General features: G+C 36.6%; 2 protein-coding genes across 4 annotated transcripts; one reads left to right on the top strand and one right to left on the bottom strand.

Moving 5' to 3' along the window:
- The first annotated feature begins 300 nt into the window (after window positions 1-300).
- On the top strand, window positions 301-12,121 carry LOC140792702 (KH domain-containing protein At1g09660/At1g09670). Of its 3 annotated transcripts, none has more exons than XM_073143859.1 (7): window positions 301-729; window positions 1,520-1,605; window positions 2,877-3,022; window positions 9,110-9,208; window positions 9,313-9,429; window positions 11,248-11,391; window positions 11,704-12,121. In XM_073143859.1, the coding sequence occupies exons 1-7, from the start codon at window positions 623-625 to the stop codon at window positions 11,848-11,850; spliced, it is 846 nt and encodes a 281-aa protein (XP_072999960.1). In that variant the 5' UTR covers window positions 301-622; the 3' UTR covers window positions 11,851-12,121. The 3 variants fall into 3 exon arrangements, with proteins under 3 accessions (XP_072999960.1, XP_072999959.1, XP_072999961.1); XM_073143858.1 differs by having other exon boundaries at window positions 355-729; window positions 9,110-9,244; XM_073143860.1 differs by lacking the exon at window positions 11,248-11,391 and having other exon boundaries at window positions 419-729; window positions 9,110-9,244.
- Window positions 12,122-13,900: 1,779 nt separating this feature from the next.
- Window positions 13,901-17,704, bottom strand: LOC140792197 (uncharacterized). Its single transcript, XM_073143047.1, has 4 exons — window positions 17,677-17,704; window positions 16,192-16,422; window positions 15,803-15,977; window positions 13,901-14,310 (listed from the first exon to the last, which is right to left on the bottom strand). The coding sequence occupies exons 1-4, from the start codon at window positions 17,702-17,704 to the stop codon at window positions 14,220-14,222; spliced, it is 525 nt and encodes a 174-aa protein (XP_072999148.1). The 3' UTR covers window positions 13,901-14,219.
- Between the last annotated feature and the right edge of the window lie 2,320 nt (window positions 17,705-20,024).

Raw genomic sequence — 20,024 nt, forward strand, 5'->3', positions numbered from 1 at the left:
ACGTTATATCATCCTCCCATGAAATTCCGACCCTTAAAATTTATTAAAAAATTTTCTTAAAATTTTTAACATGAAGTCCAAGTATTCATTGGTAGAAATAAAAAATAATGATTAAAATAAAGGAACACAAATATTTAAAACGAAGTTAAAGAAATTTTAAAAAAAATCTTTCTTGTTCCCACAGTCTCATAGATTTATGGGATCTAGCAACTGAACGGCTAAGATTTAAGCCAATCACCATTCACTATGCAGTCTCACTCACCAGAGTCAAAGAGCCCCCTTTTACCGAAAAAAAAAGAAAGCCCTCAAGAGACAAGAGGGTTAATTTAACCGAAACTAAGACGAATTTTCTAAAGGAAAAAAAAATACTCAATCATTTCGATTTGATATATAGTGCAAGAAAAGGGAATCCTAAGCCCTCTTTTGGGTTTGTCTCGTCTCCTCTTTGGATGTCCAAGGGAGTAGAAGAACTACCTACCCATTGTTGATAAGAATCAGCTATTATTATTAGTATTATTATTTTGTTCTTTCTTCTTTCAATTCTTCTTCTTTCTGTCTTCCTGACGTCTCTGCTATCAATCTTGAGCTCCTCTTTGTTCTTGCCAATCTGGAATTATTGGCCATGGATGAAAGAATCCAACCTGCCACTTATTTCCAGTACTCTCCTTCAGGTGTCCACTCATCTCCCCACCATTCTATGAGGTCTCCTGCCTCCTCAGAGAGAGAAAGGTCTGCCCTTTTCCATCCTGTTCTTGGAATCTGATGTGGGTCTCTATTATCTTTGATCAAACTTCAATTGGGCATGCTTGCTTTCTGTGTCCTTGTTTAATCGGATTATAAAGGTGTAATTTTGATGATTTGGGCTATTATAAGGGTGATTTGTTGACTGACGGATAGATATCTCTCTAGGTTGGTGCTATTTGGTTACGATGTGTAGCTTATATGTATGAAAGACATTCACTTTTCTAATCGCACGCCTTTTTTTAGGGAAATAATTAATTGAGGAACTGTAGTACCATAATTCTGATGTTTATCTCTTTGCCATTGTATCAGCCACTTAATAGTTTTCGTTCATAAAAAAAAAAATTCAGTCAGCTGGATGACTTATTGTATACTTATTCTCGTCCTCTATTTTTCTGGTTAAAATTGTACCTTTGGAAAAAGCATAATTGATTTTGTGAAAGACAGTACATTAGTTATCAGCATATCCTAATTACCTGTTTGATTTGATTTCGTATCTTCTGATTTTTCTCTTGCTCACTGAAGTTCCGATTGTGATTTGAGTTGTCTAGTTGGAAAATGTTGCAAGGAAAATAAGTATATCCTCCAATTATGCCTGTTGTCAAAGCATGAGGAACCAGATTCAAGCATGCTTTCGCCAAGAATTGCATATGTTTAATTAGTTTTATAAAACTTGAAATCATGTCATTTTCTGGAAATGTAACTTGTTATCCGAGTGCTCGTAATAGTCAACAATCAATAGGCCTGGCAATCATGAGGGTTGCCCTTTTCTGAACAGATATTTGACTGAGCTGATCATTGAGAAGCAGAAATTAGCACCATTTATGCCAGTTCTGCCAGTTTGTAGCAAGCTTTTAAATCAAGGTATCCTCCATGCTTTTCCTTCTTTTTCTTCTTTCTTTAGGTTAACTTGTTATTATGCATTTATGCTACCTTTGATTTAGATGTTGGTTGTTTATTGGTATGTTGCACGAAACTTTTATTGCGTTTATGCCACTGCACTTTGTGTATTTATATCATATGTTCTCTTGGCTTGTGAATTATTTTATTGCTCATCATATTATGTGATTTTTTGAGTCTGTTCATAACTAAATTTTTTGTCTATTTTTGCTCTTCCTATCTTGCCAAGTATATTTTCAGGGAAGCATTACAATGACATTCCGCTGTCTTATTCTTTTCTTAATTTCAAATAGCCATGGACTATAGTTATCAAAATTGAAACCGGTGAACCGACTACTAAGCCAGCTAGGTTTTGTTATCAGAATAGAATGCAATTGACCCAGTAAAAATTGGCTGACCGGTGGTTCAATCAGCGAGTCATGCAACCCGGGCAAGTTTCTGCGAACTGACTGGGTTCCTCATTTTTATAAATATACCTAGTTGTCCTTAATATTCAACTATTCTATTATTTACCTAAGGATAATTTAGTCCTAAATTGAAAGAATTATATTTTTAGAAATTAAAAGTGTAATTAAGATACGATTTTGTACAAGTCATATGATTTGATGTACTTAAACATAGATATTAGTTAAAAAATGGCTAAATAATGGAAGAAAGACAATTATATTGCTTTTATAGATTTTTTTTTCAAATTTTTTGAATTATTTAGAACTATAAATATATTTGTTAAATATTTAAAATAATCCTAAATAAATTAGCAATCCGATTGGGTGACTCATTGGTTGAATCAATGACCCAACCTCTAACTGGGTCAATGTCCGATCTAATTCTTATCATTATGCCATTGACTATCCTTCTAAGAATATGAGATGTTATATGGTCTTCATGGTTTTTCTTTGACCTATTTATTTAAAGTTTTAAACCACTAATTCTCAATTCTCATACCCAAGAGCAATATGGGGAAGATTTGCTAGACATTATTGTTTGTTGTCATTTGGTAAACCCCTTTTATGGGCCTAATGCACTGATGTTTTTTTAACTATTTTCTTGGTACCTGTTTCTTTATGTTTTGCTGTTGAGACTTTGAGAGACAAATATAGCAGAATATGTGGTTTTATTGCTAAATTGGTTACCTCACAGGAGCAATTTAGAACTTCTGATTGCTAACTCTGGAATGGGTATAGTTTTTAGAGATTTGTAGCTAATGAACTTCTCGACATATTAATCCAATGCAGAGATTTTACGGGCATCTTCTATGGCTCCTAATCAAAATTTTGTTGATCCTGAAAGAATCGATCATGGCAGTCCATTAAGATTAGCTGGGCACCCTTCAAATAGTGGACTGATGGATTTGGAAGGATGGTCAGGAATGCAAACAGAGGTAATGAAATCCTGTGCATCTACCTTGGGTTAGTTAATTTGCCAAATTGTGCATATTTTTTTTTCTTTTTGAACCCCCTTACCTGGAAACCACCCACTATCACCAAACTTGCACATGGATTCTCTATGTTATATCTTGTTTATGGATGCAGTGTGATTTCTATAATGCTTTATAAGGTACAACAACCGTCTGACCTTTATGGTCCATGGTACAATTTTCGGAGTAAATATGAAAATGCTGCTTGAACATAGATCGCCTTGATGACATTTTGATTTTGCTAGAAGATTCTGGCTACTTGATTATGTCTTTTATCAATTGCAACAGAAAAATCTGAATTCAAACAATTGCTACCAGAGATTTAGGAAGTTTTATTCACAAATGTTAGCAGACGTCAATGTCTAAATTTGTTTTGCCAATATAATGAGGGTGTCCTTCTGGGGTGGGGCATTTACTTGAAAGTGGCAATTGTTGGAAGATTGATATGACCTGGGTGCTTGAGATGATTAGATCTAAGTAAAATTCCAAGCATCGGAATCCGTATCATTTTTTTGGCTATCCGTATCAGTCTGTATTTTAAAATATAGAAAAATTCTAAAATTCTTAGAAAAAATAATAATAAGATATAAATATAAATTATTCATATATAAAGTCTAAAAACTAAAAATAAATATTATATTTTCAATCGCTATTTCTCTCTCTCCTTTTAACATAAATAAAAAAAAACTTCACTTTATCTCCTACGTACTACTCTCTTTCTTATCAAACTCTCTTCCCATTATATCTCTATCTTATTAACTCTCCCTCATCCTCTCCTTCGACTACCTTTCTCTCCCTCTCTGATTCCATCCTTTCTTTCTCTCTCCTTCTCCCTTCTAAGTCGATACTTCTCTGATATAGTTTCGTCTCCATCAACGTCTAGCAAAATCTTCTACCGTAGATTCGGCTCCGGTGACCTTATATATGTTATTTTCTTCCTTTATTCTTTGTTACTCTCCTCTCTCTCTGTCTCTCTCTTTCTCTCTCTCTCTTTCTCTCTGTCCAAATTTTGGTATGTTTCGGCCAATCTGGTCGATACTAGGCCGAAACTAGTCATTGTAGAAATTTAAAAGCTGCATAGTTTTAGTAGAATAATCAGAAATATTCATACGACATCTGAATAATATGAAACAAGATGTATTAGATCGGTGACATTATGATCTACACTTTTCCTATTCTAATTTTCTACATATTATATTCTATCTAGGGTGGAACTGCAATCAAATTCGAGGGAGAGATGGAAGTTGAATGGATAGGATTAATTCTTAGTTTGTTTTAGTTGCCTTGGGACTTTCTATAAATAAGACCTTATGACTTATAACTCTAGACATGAATGGAATGATGAACTGAGTTAAATTAATCTTCCCCCTGTTCTCTCTCGTCTGTGGTTTCTCCCTTCTCGTCCCTCTCAATCCTAGCCATCTCTATCCACATACAACTTTTTTCCTTTCCTTTGCTGCCATCGACCATTTGCCCACAAGGCCAACCCCCTCATATGTCAGCAACCATCTAGTTGAGAGTCCCACCACCATCGGCTCTCATCCTTTCCTTTCTTTGTTTGCCCACCTATCCACTCGGTTTGCATCAAAGATAGTATTACAATGTGAAGTTATGTAATATTAGGTAAATTTGAAGTTGATCCTAATTGATCTTGTCTCAACAATTCACTGTGGAGGTAAGAAACTTGTGTGATGGTTTTACTTGTATTGTACATAGTCTCTTGCGTTTTCATCTCTCTAAAAAGAAAATTGTTGTTAATGATACTGATGAACTTAATGTATGCTTGATGAGTCTTGGATTATCCTTGAAGTGGCCATATTTATGGCCATTCGTACAAAAAAAAGCTCTTGAGTTTTCAAAATGGCAAGATTGGGCCCTTGTGCCTATATCCTATATAAATTATGCTCACTCATTCCATTATAGAAAGCTACGCATCTAGTCTAGAAAATAAGGACACTTAGTTTTAAGAAAACAATCTTATTATTACCAAAACTTAAAGACTTTTTGGTGCAAATAATCCCCATATGTATAGTTCTTTTTTTTGTGCATTAAAAACATAGGTAGCTAATGTTTTTTGGCAACTATTATAAAAATGATGCGAGCCAGGTCAGATCAGATCATGAGGACATTGAGCTCGATGGATTGAGCATATTTATTTTTTAATTGATTAATGCTTATGTAAGCCATTAAGACAGATCTAGTTAAGTTATGTAACCCACTAAGACAAGTTCAATTAAGTTATGCAAGCTACTAAAGCAAGTTTAGTTAAGTTATGTAAGCTAATAAGGTAAGTTCAATTAAGTCATGCAAGTCTCTAAGACAAGTCCTAGTTTGAGTCGTATAAGTCTTTAGGGCTAAGTCCAAGCATGACTCATCGTACCTGACCTCTGTATATAGAGGGGCTGGATTTTTTTTGGTTATTAATCCAAGCATCCAAATATCCAAGCATTAAGAAATTATTTTAGTCTTGAGTTTATCTTAGGAATAAGAGTAAAATAATTTAGGAGTAAGTAGTAAGTTAATCATAGCCATTTATTTTCTTAGGAGTAGATTTAAGATAGTAACCCAAATTCTACCTCAAACTCATAGCCACTATCGTCTCCAGCAGCCACCCTATCCTACGGCCATCTACTATCACCCTTGGTCGTTCGCCACCTTTCGACCATTGCTGTAACTATTCTACTCCGTTTTGATATTGCTCCACTATTTTAATTATATCTTTCGATTCAGACTTCTAATTAATGTGAAACTAGAGCCATTAGAACCTAACTTACGAGGCTATCACCATCTAAATTTTTATAATTTTATTATGTCTGGATCGATCCATATCTGGTTCGTAACAAAAAAATATGTTAAAAACATTATCATTATGATAAACATTTATGAAGCGGAGGAGTTTGTTCATCACTGATTACTCTAAAAGCTTTAGCTAATGGCTAATGCGGATCTAAGCTTAAGACATAATAAAGTGTGTTTTTTCTTCTTATTTAAATGATGTAGAATCTTTTGCTCAATGATTGCCATGCTGATGAGTATAAGGCATGCTAGCACAGTACTAGCATGTGACACGAGGTGTGCTACTCAATATCCATCTTCACTTCCTCCATCATTGCAAAGTGGCTCAAGGAGGTGACTAGTGGTGGAGAGTTTTGCTGCGAAGCCGTCACTCTCCTCTCTCCTCATAGTTGTTATTGTCGCACTCATTTCTTCTCTCGCCTGTGTCTTAGAAGGAGGTTGAAGATGATGTGGATGGGGCAAACTACAAATGGGTCAAAAATAAAAAGGATATGTTTTGCATATCTAACTTAAAGTAGTGGATCATTTTTATTTTCTACTCATGCAAATTTTTGAATCCCCATCATTTGCAACCTCCATCTAGGGCATGGGCGAGAAAGGAAGAAGGGTGACACCGAACGACGATGGCTTGGTATCGCTGGTGGAGGGCCCCTCTCCCTCTCCCGTCCTTTTCTGTCCTTTTTGCATAGGGCTGGCAATAGAGCCTCTGTTCTTATAGTACGTGCCGTGCAACATGGCAATCTTTGGTCTTTTTGGCTTCCCTATTCTCTAAAAGCATAAACTCTTAGGGTAATTGGTGTTCTCTCATTTATGGAATTTGGCCAATATTTTCAATGTAATATTATAAGAAGTGAGCTCTTTTCACTTTGTAAGTATGGTTATCTAAATCTAGTGAGAAAGGATACATATAGTCACATATTAGTAAATGGAAGATGAAAATTATATAGATGGAACCAAGGATGGCCGTGTTGGTCAACACATCCCTTGCTGATCGGCACACCCCCATGTCGTGCCGATTGGCACGGCTGCACAGCATATGGGGCCCTTTTCTTAAAATTCTCTTTTTTCATCTATCATCATTAAATTAACTTTAGTTTTCGTGTATGTTTAATATTTATATCATATCATAGGATAATTGTAAAATTTTTATTTATATATAGAATGTGAGACATTATAATAAACAATATAATCAGTAAATAGGTTTTGAAGAGTATCGATGTGTAACATTCTTGTATTATTCTTACGCCGACAAATAAAATCTTTGATCTTCCTCGTCATACTACATTTAACTAGATATTAGTTTTGATTATTGAATTATTATCAATTAATATTATGCGTTCAATTATATTATGGAGTATTCAATCATATTATGAAGTGTTCAATCATTAATATTAGTTGTAATGAATGTATTTATGTATTTAATCATATTAATTAAATATTTATATCAACTGTTATTTTATCTCTATAAAATGTTATTTATAAAAATATTTAAAGATAAAACATAAAACACTATAATGTAGGCTTTAATATATATATATTTAAATTAAAAACTAAAGATTGACATGCTGAAGACCAAAAAATATCTAAATATCTTAAAAAATTTATTAAAAATGTTATAAATACGTGTGAGTGACACGTAAGTATTGCTGATGGAGACATGGCATGGCACGTGCCACTGGCATGGCCATCATTGGATGGAACCACACTAAAAGTTTATTTGTTTTGTGCAATGAAAAATGAATTAGAATTTCAAAAAGTAAGTTAATGTGTAGTTGTCACGACCCAAAATAGGAATCATGACCGGCCATGCATCTCAATATGCTTGAGATGCACGAAGCCTTATTAATACTCTCTACGTGTACGATGGCAAAATAAATAAGCAAAATGAGAATGTGCTTTATTAAATTGTATAACTAATTACAATAAAGATAAAACAATGTTAAAATTTTTCAGTCTCTAAACTAAATAAATAAAACTTCTAATCTAAAGCATAAAAATTTAAAAGAGCAGAAAGGTAAATAGGTGAATCATAAGTGGAGGTGGAGTCCGGGTACATCTCGCTTAGTCGCTCCGCTGACTATTACCTGAAATAGATAAACAAATATAAAAACAAAAGAACTCATGAGCAAACAACTATAGCTCAGTGAGTGAAATCCACTCACTAACCAAATAATTTTAAATCATATTAATGCTGAATAAATTAAACTAAAAACAACAATATTCATGATGATACGCAATAGGCACACTCTCTAAATAATAACAATAATAACAATGGAGAGATGTCACAACTTGTAACCTTACACGGTTTCAACATATTAATATCTTTTTAATATTTATGCTGTCATATGTTTCAATGGGTCTAAACCCTGTGGATCCACATCAACTAGAACTCACCTCGAGATGACGCTCGGGACTTTTCTTCATAGCTCTCTCTCTCTCTTCATCGTCCTCACGAGGTGGAGGAAAACTCACCACCGACGGCTGATGCCGAGGTCGGCGTCGATTGGAGCCACGAGGGCTCCCAAGAAAACATCACCGACACTGGCTTGGAACACGAAGCCTCCGGTGACGATGCGATTGCGACCCGAAGCCGCCGACCGGCCTAATTTGCCGACGAGGCCGAAATTCCTCGAATTAGGTATTTCTAATCCATCTCTTTAAATTTAAATTAAACTAGAGGGATGAGAGAGGGCTCACCGGGGAGGAGTGTGGTGGTCCTAATTTCCTCTGGCGATCCAATTCCACAGCAACAACTCCGACGGTGAGAGCAAATAAGAAAACGAAGGAGGGGAAGAAGGAGGCTGGGGGGGGGGGGGTTAAGGAGAGAGAGAGAGGGGATTAGGGTTTAATTTATAGATTAGAATGGAAATCCAGACCTAATCCAATCCAGATTAGGTGCGATTTCTCTCCGCGCCTAGTCGCGTGCCGGAGAGGGAGAGGGGAGGGGCTGCACGTGCACCCTCCTCTCTCAACCCCAAATTTTTTTTTTTTTCTAATTCTGACAGTAGTTCAAATTTAACAAACTTTCAGATTATTCATTCCACCTATTTGTCGAGAGTAGCCTATTCAACCTATCATTTTATGGTTTTAGGCTTTTAGCAATATCAGTCTAAACTAGTATCTCTTTTTATGCTTTGAATATCTATTCATTGACACTTGACAAACTGCACATTCTTCTTTTTTGCTTGTGGTAATTATTATGGACTGTTTTGAACTTATATTCTCTAAGTAATTCTATGGTAATCTGATTTATAGGGCAGCGGATATTTTGAACACATTGCTGTCCCTCAACAATCATCCGTGGGTTGGAATGGTGCTCCTGGAGTTGCTAGCAGCCCAGTCATAAAGAAAGTTGTGAGATTAGATGTTCCAGTCGACAAGTTTCCTAATGTATGTACATTTTAATTTTTATTAGACTATTTAACGTGGGAATTAATCATCGTCTGTCTTATGGATAGTACAATTTTGTTGGTCGTTTGCTGGGACCACGAGGGAATTCCTTGAAAAGAGTTGAAGCAACCACCCAATGTAGAGTTTACATACGTGGGCGAGGTTCAGTGAAAGATTCTGTTAAGGTAATCTGATTAACACTGCCATTTGTTGCATGTGAAATTTTGTCAATTTTTTTGTTATTTAAATAGAGGATTTACAGCTTGAGCTCAGGCTATACGTGAGTTGAATAGTGTCATGAATGAAGCCAAGCTAGAATGAGCCTAAGAACTTTAGAGTGCAGCTCAGACTCATGTTTGCAGTTCTGGGCCAGGACCGTGCCTTTTTCTAGGTATAATTCAGCATTTGTAAGTATTACCTAACAGTAATTTAATTTCCTTGTTTTAGGAAATCCATAGTTAATCCTTTGGAAAACAAGTATAGCTGAGATGAGTAGTGAGATGGTGAGTAGTTTACTGCTTTACTTGATAAGCCAGAAGAAGAAACAACATTATTCATTTGTATAAGTTGCAGAGAATCCAGTTCATTTTGGAGGTTCGCTGTTCAGTCTAGATTAACTGTAACTAGCATCTAGTAGTCCACCGCAAACCTGCCAATAATATCTAAGATGTCAAACATTTTTATTAGGTTTTATTTGTCACTTTTGTCAACATTTCTTCTTCATCAGTTGCATGCATTCCAAATATTTTAAAACTTATCTAATTCCTATTTAGTTCCTTCGATATTTAAGTATGTAACCTTGCAAGTGCATGCTTCTAAGTGGTGCCTATGTTACATACAATCAATAAAGTTGCAAACTTTTTATTCTCTTTGGGTTTCTATGATTATTTAGCATCAATTCTGTCTCATGATAATGTGGAAAACTAATCCAATCAAAATATATACTGATTAGCTTTTCCTTTTTCTTCGCTGTCATAAAATTATAAGTGCAAAAAACTCGATATCTGATTAGTCTTTCTATTGACATAACCTCATTAATATGTAAACCTGGAAAAGCTCAAATATAATTGGGAGATTTTTTGCTTTCCATAGGGTTGACTGTTCAGTCTGTTGTCTCGTTGGATGCTTCAAGATGTAGTATTTGCATAGATATCAGTTCAACCTATCAAATTTTGGATAACATATATCATCAGTTCTCTATAACAGGTTATTAGCTTCAGGCTAGATTTATTTCACAGCTTTGCATAACCAGTACAATCGTGATCATTTTGCTAGTCTTGCTTTGGGCCTAAGATATTCTAAAGTCGTAAGAAAGGCTAAAAGCTGTTAAATTTCAATATGTTCCTTTTGTAAAACATAGACAACCATGGTTAATAAGACATATCTATGGTGTTCATTTAACATTTAAATTGTCCTGTCCTATTATCAGACATTAAATTAATGGTGACAGAAAATGTTCAATGTGATGACTCTTACCTGTTTCCTCTCCATTATAAAGTCTCTTATCATAGTGAATTTTATGTCCCTACAGCTGCATCAATTATTTACCTGCTCCTTTCCTTGTTGGTAATAGATCCTTCAATATAATTTTCTGTGACAGTTTGAATTGGTGGTTTCAGTATCTTTTCAACAGAAATGCTTTCAGTTTTGTATTTATTAGAGCTACTTCTGAGATCAGTATTAAGAGGTAGCATGTGTCCTATTAAACTGGTGGTAAGAGCTTGTGCATATATATGGTCATCTCTAATGCCACGCTTGATATTTCAAGTGTTTGATTTATCCTTCATTTATTTAATTAACTGTCCCCTTTGTTATTCGCGCCAGTGATTGGGTCAGCTCCACCATAAAAATGATAGCATACCTAAAGAACAACTAGTTATCGATTACCATGTATTTGGTCTTATAATTCTGATTGAGTTGCCAGCCAGCATCATTTTTACAATGTTACGGTAGCAATATGAAGTTTTTCTTCTCTGAATTCTGAAATTTGGATATTTCTGTAGGAAGAGAAACTAAGAGATAAATCTGGATATGAACATCTAAATGATCCATTACATGTGCTTGTGGAAGCCGAGTTTCCAGCAGATATAATTGATGCACGATTAAATCAAGCTGTGGAGATATTGGAGGATCTTCTAAAACCAATGGTATGAACATAACAGAAAGTCCCCGATCTATATATATGTATCTCACACATAGATACATAATATTTATACATGTGAGGAACGGCATACAACATATATATATATATATATATATATATATATCACGTACATGTATTTCTTCATTTATTAATGTACATATACATTCGATAGTTATGTGTTTAAGTCTTTGATAAAGATATAAAATAAAATTTGTGGTATATATATAACACAATATTTATGCACAAAAACATACGGCACATAGCTTGACCATAAGTAGCTATTATCGTATTGACTCCTAAACTGGCTCTGTTTCAGGATGAGTCCATGGATTATTATAAAAAGCAACAATTGAGAGAACTGGCCATACTGAATGGTACTTTAAGAGAAGAAAGCCCTGGTTTGAGCCCTAGTGTCTCTCCTTTTAACACCACCGGGATGAAACGAGCAAAAACAGGACGGTGATTGAGAGTACGAAGACGGTGGACCTGTTAGTTCCTCTACTATTGGAGATGGAAGCTAATAGTTGTTGAAGAGGATAATGTGGTGGACCTTCGCTGGCTAGCACATCAAGTTGGTGGATGGTGATATCCTTTGATACAGTCTCTGTGAGAATAATTATGTGCTGATATACAACAGTGGCTTGGAGTTTGACATTATTTATCTATTCTTTCTATATCTTTATCCTATTAACAACATTATTGGTGTGGATAACTTAACGAAGCCAATTTGTCCAGATATTGTAATGTAAACAATGTAATTGTTATTTTGCTGTACCAGGGACAGTTCTAATATACGACAGATTGATGCTGTTGTGATTGTGTTGAAAAAAAGTTTCATTCTTGTCTTCTTTTACTTGTTGTTTATAAATATTTATCCTACCTTTTTTTTTCTTTTGCATGAAAATTTAGCAGCATCTTTACCCAGATATATAGGTATAAAGTTTTGAAGTTGTTCTTTTCTCTGTTGGCCTTAAGGGGTGGGTTCCCTAAGACTATTCGGAATGGGATTTCTACCAACATTCTGTGTGACCCTTAGGATCTTTAATACCCTTCTTGCTTTCATGCCAACCTCCTCTATTAATATGAATGCTAATATGCATTAATACCCCTCTTCCTGCTTTGGGCCTATCTTGGGGTACATGGTTTTAAACTATAATCTTCTAGCTACCCCCAACGATGATCTTTAGGTCTAGATGCCAGAGTTTGGTGGGTACCATTTCTGTGGATTCTTTCATTTCCGAGTCTAGATCGAGTAGCACGTCTTCCTGGGATGGATGGCCATTGCTTTGGAGGTAGCCATTGACTCCTAAATTAAAAGTATTTTATTGGAAAGCTATATGTGGTCGGCTGCCCATTAATGCCAAGCTGCATACGCTGACATGCTACCCCTCGCTTCTAATGCAATGTGCCAAGCTGAGGATGAGTCTCCGGAGCATCTTCTACTTGGGCGTCAGAGGTCGTCCATATTGGTCTTGGTGATCCCTACAAAAGGGCTTCCACTTCCGCGAGTCCTAGGCTTTGTTGTTTGCTTCAAATAATTGAATCGTAAGCACTATAATTGTACTTTAAAAAAAAATCTTAAACTAGTCTAGGTAGATATAACTAAAGCGAGAACGTTAACTTTTTCATCTAAATTAATAGAGCACGCTCAAAAAGTTTTAAAAACTAAATAGCGGGTTGAATTTTTTCTATTTTTATTTTTTATGGATAAAAATGTCATTATTTTATGCAAGTATTTCTTTCCTTTCTAAAAATGCTTACATATTTTCTTCTCTTACTTTGAAGATTGTACTAATTATATAGTAAGTTTTATTAAATCTAATTTTTTATAAAATTTAATAGTTATACCATACCTAGGAACAAGACAAATATAAAGTAAAAAAAAAAGAAGATAAAAGACTCATCTGTTTTGCCTAATAAATGCAACGGGGAAAAATATATTGCCTAATAAAAAAAACTCTGCCACCATGGAATTGGTGTCATACTTTATTTTTTTCAGATGTATTTCATTATCTTCTTTACTTACTTCTATTACCTTTGTTTACTATCATAGCCAACTTAGGTAAAGAGCAAGGTTTTTCCTCTGTTTGGGTGAACTTGATCCCTCATTCTCTTCTACATATTTTGTATAATGACTCTTAAAAAGCTCTTGATTTTTCCGTGCGCTTTTTGAGGTAATAGAATTGCCTTTTTCAACAACACACACACAAAATAATTAAAAAAAAAGCCAACCCAATCATGGTAATAGAATTACCATGACCCACTCTTCTAAAGGCTGATTTCTTTTCTGAGAGTGATCTCTAGTAGCTAATGCACAATCTTTGTAAGTGAAACTTACTTGAAGCTGGGAGGATTTTATGATCAACTTTTAAAAGTAGTAGTTCAGTTTTTCATATTCAACTTTTATATAGCCAGTCAGCATATAAATAATACTGAAGGAAACTGTCAAAATGGATAATTTTAATCTAGAATGGCATAGATGGTATGATATAGTAACAATTAAAAGTTCTGCATGCAAGAATTAATATTCCAGATGTTGATAGCATTGATCATGAATTCCTCTTATACACATTCATTTCAGAAGGTTCGAATGCCAATGAATAGATTACACTATAATGAAGTACCATCATTCACAGTTTCATAGGGGGAACTTTCCAGTGTTGTATATACTTAGGGATGCAATTGAAGAATCCGCAGAGTTGTTGCTATCATCAATTCTAACTTTCTAAAAGCAAATTCTATTTGCATCTAATGCCTGCCCCCGCAAGATGGCTGAGTAGAATGAATTGTGCATTATTCTAATATGTACTTCAAAAATTCTTCAAGCTGACTTCACTTCCATTTCTCCATCTCTCTTGAGGTTGCTTTAATCAGCTTCCTGGTGCTCTCAATGATCTCATCAATGAGGACATCAATCTTATCTCTGCAAAAAATATCAAAAGGATCTTGGAAGCAAGGAATAAGTTTCGCAATAAAAGTGAGACGCATGAGGGCTATGACAGAACAACAAAAGATTAACTATACTGGCTTTCCTAAGATCAAAATAGCAGACAAGGTCACAAATTATAGGAAAAGGGAGACATTAAATTATACTGTAGTAAAAGAGAAGCGATAGAATATGCTGATTCATACATACTTTAACTATTTAAATGCTCAAGAGAGAGGCAGCATTGGATGTTGGAAAGTAAGTGATTTACTAGGAATGGTAGTTATGATAAATCACCTGAGTATATACTGCAGTATAAAAAATTGGTGCCAGAGCACTTCATTCATTGATGGTAGAACGAGAAAACAGTGCATGGAGATGGTTGGATGGGAAAAGGGAAGAACAGCGTTAAGAAGTGTGAGCAGTGCATGGGCTCAGGAACACTCAGATCTAAGGACTAAAAATTAATTAAATATGTAAATAATAAATATGACCAGTACCTCAGGCCATACACATTAAAGCCGACTACTGCAAAATTTTATGGGGGAATGCAAATAATCCACTTAAATTTGATACCCTGTATCACCAATTTCTTGAAACATAACAACGACTACTGAAAATTCTCAAAATTATAGTTCTTAGATGTCCCAAAATGTATAAAGGCTGGTTTATTGCTGATGATGAAATATCTAATCTTTATCAAAATCCTCATCTCATTGGATACAAATTTTCAGATCATTTTCTTGTCCAACATCATGTACCTTAAAATTTATAAGAACTTCCAAAATCCAAAGCCCTACTTCATCTGAAAGTGAGAAATTTCTTCCATAACAGTTATAACTTGAATAGAGATATCCAGAACCAGCCCAAATTTTGAACAGTTCTTAAATTGAGATAAATAAGAACCTGGAAGTAAACAAAACAGCCTAATTAATAATAGACATATTTGGAAGTCTCCAAAAACAGGTCCTTATCATATCTGGCATGTATTTCAATGACACTAAAAACTGCACAAAATAACTCTTGGATGGTTATTAGGGTCTCACAGTTTTGAGTTGGAATTTTATTTGACATTGGCACATATGATACAGAGAAGTACCGTCACTTATTCGTGATCTAGTAGGGAGGAAGCACCTTACATTGTATCAGCAATGACAAGAAAGCCATTATCCATTATAATATTTTACAATTATCTTTCATATAGAATAAAAAAGGAATTACAACAATGCTCTCGCACCTAGTAATCCATATGAAATCCTAGGAATTATCACTCCTGTCCACCTACCGACCCTTGATTTCCGTCATTCATTTAGCATTTGCTGATTGCAACCATGACAGTTCAAATACTATGGCATCACATACTAGCATGAAAAAAGTGGATGGTGTCCCACATTTATAGACCAATAAATATCAAATTAACTAAGTTAGCATTTCACCAGTATATAAAATTGACAGCCAACAAAATGAATAAATTTAAGAGGTGACTCACTGTGAAGAAACATTCCGAGCACCACGAAATAACTTCCCGATGTTCGAGTATCTTCGGTTCTCATCATATGCTATTCCTTTCCCAACACCATAGCCAAACCCAATCCCTATTCCACATCCAGCACCAATTCCAAATCCAAATTGTAAGCCAGGAAGCCCAGCTCCAAGGCCTGCACCTATTGAGTGACACAAAAATGAGCATATAAAATTTATCCGCCTCATATAGTTGCAATATAGGGTTCCTAGTTCTTCAAAAGAATAAGTGAACCGTGAATTGGTCCAAGAAATCTCCAGCAAGAAGATCTATTCAGCACAAACCAAGTGCGGTATAAAAATTTCAAACTTCCTAAAGTGCAAAAGCAAGTGGGAGATAGAGTAAGTACTGAGAACCTCCGAGGAGTCCGATGCCGAAACCGATACCACAACCAGCGCCGTATCCGAAAGCAGGGCCGATTTTGCCGACATCCTTGGACTTGACGACCGGGAGTTTCCACAAGAGCCCCTTGCCATTGCCGTTGGACCAGCTCAATGCTTCCTCTCGGGACGGAACGTCGAGAAGGATCTGGGATGGGAGAGAAGAATTACTGGCGGCCACGTTTGGCAGCAGGATAATATTTTGCTCTTAGTGGAAGAACAATTATTTGAGTCTTTTTAAATTAATTTTACTTGTAGTCTGGTCATATATACTTGCTAACTATATTTTCACTATGTTCTACATTTCCTTTCTCATTATGGTTGGTCAAAGTGTACGGGGGGGGGGGGCATAATAATATAAAATAGAAAAAAAGTCATTCAAAGTACATAAGTTCTAATATATTCGACCCTAATATACGACCGTATCCTCTTATCCCTACCGTCTACTCGCCCCAAACCCTCTTCCTACCCTCCTCGCCCATCGAATCCTCTAAATGCGACCTTGTTTATGCTAGCACCCGCTCAGCTTGCCAAGCCTAATCTTGCTGCCCCTTCCTCATGAGCTCAACTGTTCAAAAGCGACTGCTTGGTGCAGGAGTTGAAGGGAGCCGCTTTGTCCTCCGGATCTCTTCTGAAAATAGTACAAGGGACCTTGTTTGGCTAGATCACCATTGACTCGAAACATCTGGCAGCCAACCATGAAGAATGAAGGTACAACCTCGTCAATAAATTTCTCGATCGACTCTCCTTAGGTCATTGAGATGGTGAGAGGTTTCTTCACTTTCAAATTCTTGGACAAAGAAGACATGGTGAGGGTTCTAATAGGGGATCTATGGACTTTTCGGGGGCTTATGTTAAGCTTTACCCTTGGTATCTAGATTTCCATCCGTTGAGGGAGAAAATCACCATGGCACTAATTTGGGTTCAATTCTTGGGTTTGGCTTTCGATTACTAACCCTTGGACATTCTTATGAGGTGGCGACTAACTTTGGCAAACTACTGAAGGTTGACGCCCATACCCAAGCTAGGGTTTGTGGCTGGTTTGCTTGAGTGTACATTGAAGTCATGGAGGTGGCCTTTCCTTTAAAATAAGAGACAGAGGTCGATATGCTAAGTAAAACTTTTTTTCAACTCATTGCTTATGAAAATACCCCTATTGCTCGCTTGTCTTGGTGGCCTTGAACACGGCCCCAATTGTTGGCCAAGGAGGAACCTTGTCGGGAGGCCAGTCAGCAACAAGCTTACAACCACAGGGTGTCCCACCTAGGTTTGAGCTGAGTGGGGAAGATCTTACTCGGCCTTGAATTAGGGTTCAACCCTGATCCCCCAAAGGCCGTTGTCCTAACGTCTTAGCGTAGCCACTGCAGGCAATAGTTATTGGGTGGGGGCACTATGATGATGTAGATTGATAACGATAATCGCAATAAGGTTACCGTTCCTATGCTGAGTGGTGGGGACAACCTGTAGCCCAGAGTGGCGGTGACGCCATATCCTTAGGAGGAGTTGCCCTCATCCTCGATGCATAGGAGGAACATGAGCCATCCACTTGGAAAATCAGCTTAGCGCCTTGGTGCGCGGTGTGAGTAGGGGTTCCTCGTCGATTGCGTAGGCTACGGATGCCATGTGTCCCGCCCCATGGGGTGGCACCTCGTCTCCTATTGTGATAATCCATATGTCCTTCTCTAGTGGATTCCGCTATTGCCTCTAATTTAATTCTCACTTCATCCTCTGCATAGGCTTTTATAGTGGCCAATGGCTCTCGGGTCTCGTTCGACCAAATCTAGCCAAATCTTGCTTATGGGATAGATTCAAGGTCCATCCGAATCTCGTATGTGAGGCTATGTCTTTTGACAGCCATTTGATTGCTGCTTTGGATTTTATGACCACTGATGTGCTACACGTGGCTAATGATATGACTTATAGCCTCGTTGCTTCTCACAAAGCCTAGTCTTGCCTTGGGCAGCCCACTGAGCCTCATGAATTGCACGTCTCAAACCCTCGACCTCTCTCTAACCTCTCACCTCCCTCTCGACCTATTACTTATGCTTCCCTTAACATGTCTCATCTATCCGTTCTGCCTCCTACTCCTAACACCATTCCAACTCCTCAAACCCCTCTTCCGACCATTGATCCCTAGACTTTTGTTATCTTAGCAGCTGAGGCTTGTGACAATACTTAGGTTCATGAGAAAGCTGATATCTCTAATGAGCCTCGTGACCCTGAGCTACTTTCTAGTATCTCCAGTGCATTTTTTAAGTAACGGCTTGCTACGCCTTAGACACCTCCCCTTATCAAGGTTGTGGCTCTACTCAAACCAAATCAAGGTCGAGCAAATTCAAATGTCAAAAGCCTCTAGTTAACACTAAAGGCAAGATGGTGCATAGCTCCTCTGATATGGTTTCATAATGAGGATCCTCTCCTAGAATTGCAGAGGTATTGCTAAAAGGGAAGGACACTCTTATTTTACTCATTTAATTAATATGTATAACCCCTAATATTTTTATTCTTCTTGAAAACTATCTCACGACCCGTATATGTACCTTTTTTCTTCGTAGGATGTGGTCTACTTGTGTCGGTCTCTTTATTGCTGGCTTAAGAGTGGTGGTGGGATCATGATAGGATGGATAAAGGCCTCGATCAAAGGTTTCCTCGTCCACTCATCCACCCAAGCCCTACATGATGCCATTTATCCGCAATTTATGCTAGCATGTGTGCCTTGAATAGGTTTTAGCTCTTTCATGAGGTAAGTTTTATGAATATTGTTACTCTTCATTGGCTTGTAACGAGAGTTAATTCATGCATGCTCTCGAGGATAAGATAGGGGAGGTCATTCTCAATCTCCTATTCTATTACTACTTTTTGCAATTTTACTTTTTGTAATGAACCGGTAGATGTTGGCTTTACTGCTCCTGCTTTTACTTGGTGCATAATAGATATGGTAACAATAGAATCTTGGTTTGTCTTGATTGTGTTTTTCTTAATCTGCATTTTATTGAATTATTCTTGATCTATTCTATCATGCATTTACCGAGAATTGCATCAGACCGCTCACCTCTTTTAATTTCCCTCAGAATTTTCAGCGTTTCAAAAAGAATCTTTTTCGATTTGAGTGATTTTAGTATGAGTATCCTAAGGTGAGGAATTGGTCGCCGAGATCTGGTCTTCGGCTAGCACTCTGGCTAACCCGAACTCCCCTATGGTGTCCTTGCATTCTAAACTTCAGGGTTTCTCGTAATCTTGTTTTTTAGAATCGGACGGTGTTGGGCCATCTCAAGGCTAATTTGGCTAAGGTGCAGGCTACCATTTTAGATCTTGAAAGCAAGGAGTTGGCGTCATCTTTTAGTGAGGATGGCAGTCGCTTCCTTGCTATCTTTAATCGAAAAAGTGTAGCTTTTCAGACGGATTAGTCTTAAGTGGCAGAGCAAGGCTCAGGTTAGCTGAGTGAAAGACAAGGATGCAAATACTATTTTTTTTATTTACCTGCTAAATTTAGAAACCAAAGGAATTGTATTAAGAGACTGGATTTTTTTTATAATGAATTCACGATTGATTCTAATCAAATTTCGAAAGAGTTTACTGACTTTTCTTCTTCCTTTTGGAGTAATGATTTCTCGAAGATCCCCCCTCCCAGTCTCCTAGTCTTAGTCCTCACTATAAGGATGACCTTCTCCATCCTTTTCACTAGTGCGGAGTTGAGATTAGTCGTGTGGTTTATGCTAGTGGGTAAGGCACATGATTGGTTTTTCTGTGAAATTTTTCAAAAATATTAGGACATAGTTGGTAATGATTTCGTAGAAGTTGTTTGAGAG

The sequence above is a fragment of the Typha latifolia genome, chromosome 7, assembly GCF_019914945.1.
Source record: "Typha latifolia isolate L0001 chromosome 7, TyphaL0001v2, whole genome shotgun sequence".
In the NCBI taxonomy this organism is placed as follows: Eukaryota; Viridiplantae; Streptophyta; class Magnoliopsida; order Poales; family Typhaceae; genus Typha; species Typha latifolia.

Excerpts from the sequence above, each read along its gene's own strand:
- LOC140792702 (XM_073143858.1), top strand. The coding sequence starts at position 623 with ATGGATGAAAGAATCCAACCTGCCACTTATTTCCAGTACTCTCCTTCA. Across the intron at positions 3,023-9,109 it reads GGTCAGGAATGCAAACAGAG|GGCAGCGGATATTTTGAACA; the intron begins GTAATGAAATCC and ends TCTGATTTATAG. Across the intron at positions 11,392-11,703 it reads AGGATCTTCTAAAACCAATG|GATGAGTCCATGGATTATTA; the intron begins GTATGAACATAA and ends GCTCTGTTTCAG.
- LOC140792197 (XM_073143047.1), bottom strand. The coding sequence starts at position 17,704 with ATGGCGTCACCGCCACTCTGGGCTACAG. Across the intron at positions 15,978-16,191 it reads CGGCATCGGACTCCTCGGAG|GTGCAGGCCTTGGAGCTGGG; the intron begins GTTCTCAGTACT and ends GTCACTCAATAG. Across the intron at positions 14,311-15,802 it reads GCTCGGAATGTTTCTTCACA|AGATAAGATTGATGTCCTCA; the intron begins GTGAGTCACCTC and ends TATTTTTTGCAG.